The 9,076-nt window shown below is 30.2% G+C and overlaps 1 protein-coding gene across 1 annotated transcript in view; it reads right to left on the bottom strand.

Annotated features, from left to right (window-relative positions):
* Positions 1-1,977: 1,977 nt before the first annotated feature.
* LOC106461916 (tubulin-specific chaperone D-like) overlaps positions 1,978-9,076 on the bottom strand; it is a 195,197-nt gene continuing 188,098 nt past the window's right edge. Inside the window, exon 17 of the mRNA XM_022389009.1 lies at positions 1,978-3,749. Coding sequence (XP_022244717.1) covers positions 3,177-3,749 — 573 coding nt within the window. The 3' untranslated portion in view covers positions 1,978-3,176. The remainder of the gene's footprint in view (positions 3,750-9,076) is intronic.

Here is a 9,076-nt window from a genome sequence, read left to right as displayed (position 1 = left end):
GGGAGAACAATGTGTGTGTAGATAGTGAGTAATTGAACTGCAGTCAGAAGTATTGTTGACGTTCGTTGATATAGCGTTTGTTATAGAGCGATTGTTGAAAATAAGTGTATCATAAAGTTGTATTCGGAAAGAATAAACCAGTTTTATTGAGTAAGGACTTGTGTCGCTAAAGTTTCGTCGGAACGAAGTTACGGAAAGTTAACAAACAAACGGAGACGTAACAGTATCATACTTAGTCGACACCAGCGATTTAGCCCTAAAGTTGGAAATTTCCATAAAACTTGTACGAGTTATAGGCGTTGTGGTATACTAATCAATTAATGAGCCCGTTGATTAATCAATCAATCAGTAAATACCACTTATCTCCCAGCTCTGTCCAAAATAACATTATATGTTAATAAAGGAAATACAATAATATTAAGTTAGTTCTTTAACATTACTGTTAGTTCTATGGACTCAGAAAATTTTGATACACTATTCTAATAGATATGCAGAATCACATGTATGAAGCACTGTTGGTGTTATAAAGACGGACAAGCCATAACAGTTACGTGTAAAAGAATTAATATGAAGATTTAGACCTAATATATATATTTTTAAAACTACAGTAACTATATTAGTTAATTTGTAATAGTTGGTGATAATTTTTCTCTAAAGGTGTAACAGCTTGGAAAAACATGAATTTTAGATAACATTGTACGAATAGTCAAAATTTTACATACCTGTGAAAAAGGTAAAAAAACTAGACAGCCTGGAAATTTTAGAAATAAATAGAAGTCTAAAAACAAATATAGAAAAAACTCTAAACGATCAAACCAACTTTAGCTCCTCCCCACTTGTCTCAAGGTGAATGTCAAGGTTACTTCATGTTCTTTGTTTAAACTATATATAAGCTTGTTTACAAGGCATTTCAGTCTGTACCTGATGATGTTTTACTGGAGAAACCATGGTCGTAAATAAATAAAGTTTTCTTGAAAGGTACAATTGTGTTTGCTTTTTTCTTCAATTCTTTAATTATGTTGTTTCATAATTTCAAGTATCAATTATATAGTAAAATGTCATACAATACACAGAATCAGATCAACTGAAAGTAAGTTATACTTAAAAGTTTATGAAGACTTTCTTCTTCATTAGTTAGATTATTCCTTTTAAGTTAAAAATGGCACAACCTTTTTTATTTATTTTGGGTGATTGATAGTGTGCAGACATAACTATCAGCTTATGTTTTTGATAATGTGCCAAACAAAAGTTGTCAAAATAGTACTATTAAAAACCTTGAATACAAGTTGTTGAGCTTCAATATCCGAATCTTATATGCACATTGTAATAAACAGAGAAATTAGTATGTGTAATAGTAAAAAATAGTATATTATAATATGACTTGCCTAAATACTTTTTCAACTCAAAAAGGAAATACAGAGGTCAATCATACAGAACTTGCCATGTCTTGGAGGCAATTTTGAACAATGGAAAATCCACTAAACTAATTTTAATATAAACTTTGTATAATATTAGAGTTCAATCTTTTGTTTAAAAAATCTTACTGAAACTCCTAAAATGTTGTTTTGATGTTGATTAACAGTTTTCTCAAAGAGAGGCTACTTTTGCTCAGGGCCATTCCATTTTAACATTTATTTACATTGTAAGAATGGTTTCAATATTGTTACGTCTCTGTATGTTCGTTTGTTAATTTTCCTGCAATACAAGTCCTTTCTTAAATAAAACTAGTTTATTCTTCTTCAGTACAACTTTGCAATACACTTAATTTCCACAGTTACTTTAACATAAACACACGCTATAATTCACAACAATTCACTCACTTTACTACTTTACTTTCAAATTCAAGAGAGACAAATACAGTTCAGCCAAAAGCTGTACATCTTTGAGTCTTTTTTTTTTTAGGTGTTTTGAATCAGGGTACTGTGAAAGTCTGTGTTGCTTATTTGGAATGAGTACATGATCAATATATGGGGCTAGTAAATTGTTTCAAAAACTTTTTATTTAACTCATAGCTTTCTTGATTATACAACTTTATTTAAATAAAGATTTCCTGTCACACCTCTCTCATCACATCCTTCTCTCATCCTTGTATGCCAATTGGCATCTTTCATTGGTACAGTGCAGATATCTTCAGGGTAAGTGGTTGGAACAGCATTATTACTTGGCACAAGATATTTTGCAAAACCCTGAATACTACATTCTATAAACACTTTAAGCCAGGCACACCTTTTAAAATCTCCTTCATATGGAAATTCATGAAGAATTCTGAATCAGTCAGCTTTAGCACAACACCCAAACACCACACAAGCGTACACCATTTTCTTTAAATCTACCACTGTTACTGAAATACAACAATTTAATATTCAAATAAGAAACAAAACCCACAACTTCTTGCAATGTTGCCAATTTGATTTCATTATTTTTTTATAACTTTGACCAATTTCAATTTGCCAACTAGATAAAAAAAAAGATATTTAAAAACTACTATTTTTAATAATGAAGTAAATTAAATAATGGACAGTAATTAAAAAAAGTTCACATTTGCAGTTGGGCCAATCAACTGCCATTTTTGAAAATCTATCACATTTTTGTCTTTAATGAGCTGAAGTGAGAAATTTAATTTTACTAATAACAAAAAGAAAGTTAATACATCTAGTCAACAAGCTCAAACATTACCGATATTACGCTATTGTGTACTGTGATAGATTTCTTTATAATTTTTTATAGTTCTAGTATTTTCACTATAGTAAAATAATAACAGACAAGTAGTAACAATACAATCTTTGTTAAATCTAGTAGATATCTGTAGGAAGTCATGATGTTATATATTTTTTTTATTTTTTCATATGTTAAGCTACTGCGCATACAATATAAGATATTATTCAAGCAATGATCATCACACTTATAGGCAATTTTCATTATATACTTTAATTTTTATTACTGGGTATGACTACAATTCAAAACAGTTGTCAGCATTTATATAATTGTACACTTAGCTAATATTATTGTACTGCAAGCTAAAACTAGTACTGTAAATTATGGAATGTCTTCTCATTTAAACCCATTGTTAAAGATTATCTTTATTGACAGTAAGCAGGTTAGCTATCTCAAAGTAAAACAGCCAAAGCTTTGAACTTTTAAAGAATAGCAAATGTTCATAAAGGAAACATTTATAATTACTTCACACTCTTTGGAGCTGGGATTCCCAATAGCTCACACAGTTTGTTTCTAATTGGTCGCAACACCTCAACATTCACATCCCACTCAGTGTCACTGAGAATGGTCATAACATCATCTGCTGCATCCTCACTTGTAATTTCAGGGTAAGATATTAAAGCTTCATAGATTTTATCAGCTGTTACTTTCCGAATACGAGGATAGCGGTGACAAAGATGGATAGCTAGAATGGTGAGAGCCCTTTTTCCACATACTTCTGGAAATTGTAGTAAACCACAAAACACATCTATTGCAGCCATAATTTTTTGAGGATCTTTTGACTTGGCCACCTCTTTCCAACAAAGATCTAACAGTTCCAGTGGAAAGGAATGGTTCACTAAACTACTGAAAATAGTAAATACACCTGCAGCAAGTAAGTGATCCACAGTTTTCAGAAAAGGAATTGTGACATAGTCCTTACCCAAATTATTTTTAAACACTTTCAGAAGAGTTTCACATATATAGTTGAAAGTGTCCATATCATTCTGGACTGAATTCAGATAGAAAAGTAATGAGGCCCTTGAATATTTCACCTATAACATAAGAATCGCTGTCAATACATTATTTTAATAATCTAGTGAGCAGAAAACAAAAGCAACTGTCTTACTACTAATAAACCTTTTATTTTCTATGGCAAGAGATTTCCTAGTGGCAATTGCACAACCAGGATTTTTTTTTAAGGAGCTGACCCACTTTCAATCCACCAATTTCTGAAGGATATATTATAGTTGATAAGAAATCAATGTAATAATTATCTTGTAGATTATAATCTTATCATTTTAAGTTATTATATAATACAATTTGAGATAACTTTTTGCCTTATTTTTTACATTATTTATATATTTACCTCAATTTATTAAAATACAATTTAGACATACATACATACATAACATATATGGCAAATTTTAAGGATAATAATATTATATATATATACACGAGTTCTAAAAAAAGAATTGTGTTTTACAAAACCAATTCACAAGATGCAACCAAAATAGTTGTATAATAATTGCTCTCAGAAAGCCTTTATATTTTTGATAATTAAAAAACAAAATTTTTTGCCTTTGAAATAATATTTGACCATTATCATAAAAAATACATATAAAACAATTTACTGAACATAAACCAAAATTAACTGAGCTTTATAACACAGCTATAGCAATATGCATAACATGAAGTCATTACTTACATCAATATTACTCTTTGCACATGTAGTTTGAATTATTTGTGCACTAAACAAAGAGTACTCACAGTTGAAAGCCTGAAGCAAAGCAGTAAATGTCATACGTGTATGTCATAATGGTTACTAGACAAATGAAAATAAAATAAGTGTATTTCTTATGGTTTTTAAAATTGTTAATTTAGCTTTCCTAAAAAATCAAAACTTAAAATTAAATGCATTCTTTTTTCGGTAAGAATTATAAATGGACTAGTTTTCATAAAAATTACTAATCACAAGATAGTTTTATTGTTTTAGTACAAAGCTACACAATGGGCTGTGCGTACTTTGTCCAAAGCAGGGGAATTGAATCACAGATTTCAGCATTGTAAGTCTGTAAACCTACCACTGACCCATCAGATAAAAATTGTTCCAAAAAATGAAGATATTGCATGTAAGATTTTTAAACTCCTTTTGTTACTATAAGCAATTGCAACTTTCATGCATGTGACCTGTATAAACCAAATGTTGGTTACCATTACCAGTAAATGCTATTTGTATGGTTTTATTAAACATACTTCTATAATAAAATACTACTTTGCTCAAGAGCTTTTGAAATTCTTATACATTTTAGAAATTTTACTTTTAAATATAAAATGTTTGTTCATTTGTAATTACATACAAAGCTACATAATGGGCTATCTGTGCTGTACTCACCACATGTATCAAAACCTGGTTTTTAGCAATACAAGCCTACTTACCACTGTACCATGGGGGGAGGGGGGGGGCTAAATACAGGCCATATGTCTAATTTCATCAAACAGGTAAAACAAAATACCTTAACTCTAAAGGCAACAAACAAGATTTATCTTCCTAAATCTCATGGCTTGCTTATGATATTCACCTGATTGTTGAGTAACTGAATCAGAATGTCATTTTAATATGCCCAGGTAACACTAAATATTCTACAACAACTACACTTGAAATAAAACATATTAAAATTAAAACTACATTGATCTGTATTAAATATGGCATTCCTATTTATACTGTACATTATTTTATATTTAATAAAAATTCATGATGAACTAAACGTTAAGTCCACTGTCCCTAAAGTTTGGTAAATAATGTATGCATATGTAATTTTACTAAAATAAAATAATCAACAATTGGAAAATCTGAGCACCAATTTACTGGACTGAGCACTATTCAAAGTATTAATAAATATATAGCTTCAGAACAGAAACAATTACAACAAAGAAGAAAGGACAAATTTGTTGATAATGAAGAAATACATACTATCATTTGTTTAGAGAAATACAATTTTCCTAGTTTCAACTCAGCAATAAGTAACAAATTATAATTACATGCAAAACTGAAAAGATGATGGATGTGAACTGAGAGTTCATCATTTGACAACAGTAACTGTCATCAAGTATTTCTCTGAATTTATAAGGCAAATACTGAAACAAATGAAAAAATGTAAGCAACTATTAAAATCAATTACTTTAGAGGGCAACTTAGACTTAACCAACAGAAAACAGTTTATCTCAGTTTTCTGTCATAACTTAGCTCTAGGAAATGATGGCAATATGAGATCAGTATGCTGCATGATTACTTATTAAGTGCAAAAATCTGGCTTATTGTGGTCTGTTAATTACAAACATTACTGTTCACATATTTTTTGTATCCAATAGTTTATTTTTTTATTTTAAATGTCTGTAACTAAGATACATCATACAAAAGACACGAAAAAGGCCTTTAAACAGTGTATGTTACTTGAGTAGACTGTTCTTGTAACCACACAGGACTGAGAAAGCTAATGAGCTTAATTATATAAATATTTATATGTACATATGCTTGATGTTGATTGGTACAGGAACATGTATTGGAATGTTATTATCATTAGTTAGATTTCTCTGAAACTATGCATTTATTTGTTGAATGATCAACATTATTCTAGAAAAGGATTAAAGCTAAATGAAAATAAATATATATGTCAAAGGTTGACTGTATGTAAGCAATAATGTAAATTTATAGCCCCTAAGCTTCTTGCTTTAACGAGATATAAACAAGAAAGTTAAATCCTCCTGTCATATTTTGTCTTTCAAAAAATATCAGGAATTCTCTCTGACTGTAGAATAGCAATTTAGAGAGAAACATTAGGCCAAAAAAAAATACCAATTGTGTTACCACTTCTTTAACTGCTGTTATTACAACATTAATTCAACTAAAATTCCTGAACTTAATCCAATTTAAACTCTAACACATGTTGTTAAGCAGTTTGCTAACAGAAATAGCATCTAAACCACTTTTACATCTGTCTATCATATTTCATCCAGTCTGAAAATCACAAGATACAGCAAATGTATACATGTTTACATACTCTTCTTTACTTTCACTCAGTTCTTTTTAATAATTATATTTAACTGCCAATATCATCTGAGGACCTGAAAACGTGTTCATGATATCTAAAAGTCATGCTTAGTGTTATGGTAGCACTATTCAACTGCTGTAAGTGATCATAACTCCTATCTAGACAGCTAGTATAAAGAAAAACAATTTTTTGACATGTACTGTTTACGAATAATCCATATAGCTTATGGTAAAAAGTTACATAGGCTTGAGTATGTTATGTTAACCCTATTTGTATGGTAGGGTCAAAGGGCACATGCCCCAACGTTTATACACAGTTACATTTAAAATATAATTACAACTTTATTATCAATGTACGTCAATAAACTTGGCATCAAATCACAATTTATAATAAAGATTTTAATATATAAGTTTTAATTTTTAAAGGATATGCTTAAATGAATAATCTTTACTTCTCTGTATCACACGATAGTTCTTTGCATCAAATTACTCATGTTAGATTTCCTTTCTACCCTATATGAGATTTTAAGTTTGGTACAAATTACACATTTATACAATTTTTATAACAGAAAAAGGAGAACAAAAACAGCACAGATACAAGTACTAATATGTAAAAATTAGAAACTTATGAGAGGTTAGATAAGAAAATTTCAATAAGAAAGTTGAACCAAATTTCTCCATAAGGAACATATGCGAGTTACTGTTGTCTGTGATGGTAATTCCGAACTGTATATTGTAACTTATGCTAAGTTGTCAAGAGATTTATTGCTTTGTTATGCTACTTATACATGATTTAAAGAACAATAAAACAATAACATTAAATTCAAACAGATGTAAATTGTTACAAGCCTGAAAGTGCTTAGGATAGATAATTGTAACTATTTGTTACAACCTGCAGTCATTTTAGAAAAAAGTACTAATCTACGAGGGTCTAGGGGCTATGTAAATAAAATACGAGAACTGTTAAGATGAAAAAAAAAGAGAATTTTTGTTCTTAACATAAAAAAAAAAGAGCATTTTTGTTCTTAATATGAAAATCAACTTGCACACAGACTAACCAGAGTGACTCAGTAAATTCACAGAAAATACTTTATTCAAAATTATGATGTTTTGTGTACAACATACTTGTAATGTTTATTAAAAGCTTACCAAACTTCATAAACGTACACTTAGTAAATTTCAAATTATTCTAAACTTTGCTATGTATAGTTTCACAGAAATGAGGTTGGTGCAATCACCAACACAATTCACATAGGTTAAAATGATTTTGAACCTCCATAGCTGATATAAAGTCATGTTGGAATGGAATGTATCAGAACTACATTTTTATATAGCTTGGCATTTCATTGGTAGTGTGAAGCCACCAAAACTTAATCACTTTTGGGAAGAGTAAGTAAAACTTCTTTCTGATATAAGATATTCATATACTTAGATCATAAAGATGTGTTCAGATTGGGGATTTAGAACTTCAAAGATGGAGATATCTCGTGTACTTAATGGCATCTGGAAACAAAGGAATATGGATCAACTTAGGGACCTGCAATAGGTTACACCCCAGCTGTAGTAAGCAAAGTGTTGTGTCTTGTAACAGATAAGAATTCATAAACACAAAAGCCCGTGGCAAAAGTCCATCCATGTGCCCCAGGCAACAGTACACAACATTCATTTGGAAACAAGGTCAATACAGTAAGAATTCCCCAAGATAAGAGTTCCAGTGATACCTCTACTTTCAACACTGCATATATTGAACAACTGGAAAATAAAATATATATTGATGTTATTTATCACACAGGCACACCAGTCAAGACAACGGATGCAGCAGTACCCATAGATTTCTAAGTAACCTTTTAAATGGGTGCCTGGAAACCATCATCCTCATACATTCTTTGGAATATGGAAAACATACAGGAAGGAGTGATGTGATTTGAATGTGACAGGTTTGCAACAAAGCCTTTTGCAATAGAAACTATGCTGCAGGGTTATTGTGTAGATGCAAGGTTGAAAGATACAGCATGATCAGACATGGCAATGTGGACTGTAGTAACAAGGTGAGGCTTCAAAATTGTTTAAATATAATGTACTTAATTTCTGTAATAAGTGATTACAAGTTAACTAATGTGTTACTCTATGTTCTCCTAGTGTGCTAATTACATATCTCTTGCATGAGTCTTACTTTCATTATCATTTCAATTATATTTTTAGTCTTGTGTTACATCCTTACAACATTTTACAATAATAAGAGCAGAAATACACTATAATCAAAACTTTTGGGAGATAGTTATTATGAGCCATCATGGTCTTTGGCCTTATGGATGTGCACCTAAATTAATG

Source organism: Limulus polyphemus, unplaced genomic scaffold (assembly GCF_000517525.1).
Source record: "Limulus polyphemus unplaced genomic scaffold, Limulus_polyphemus-2.1.2 Scaffold1058, whole genome shotgun sequence".
NCBI lineage: Eukaryota > Metazoa > Arthropoda > Merostomata > Xiphosura > Limulidae > Limulus > Limulus polyphemus.
Note: the sequence above shows the minus strand (reverse complement) of the source record. Positions and strands in the feature narration are given on the sequence as shown.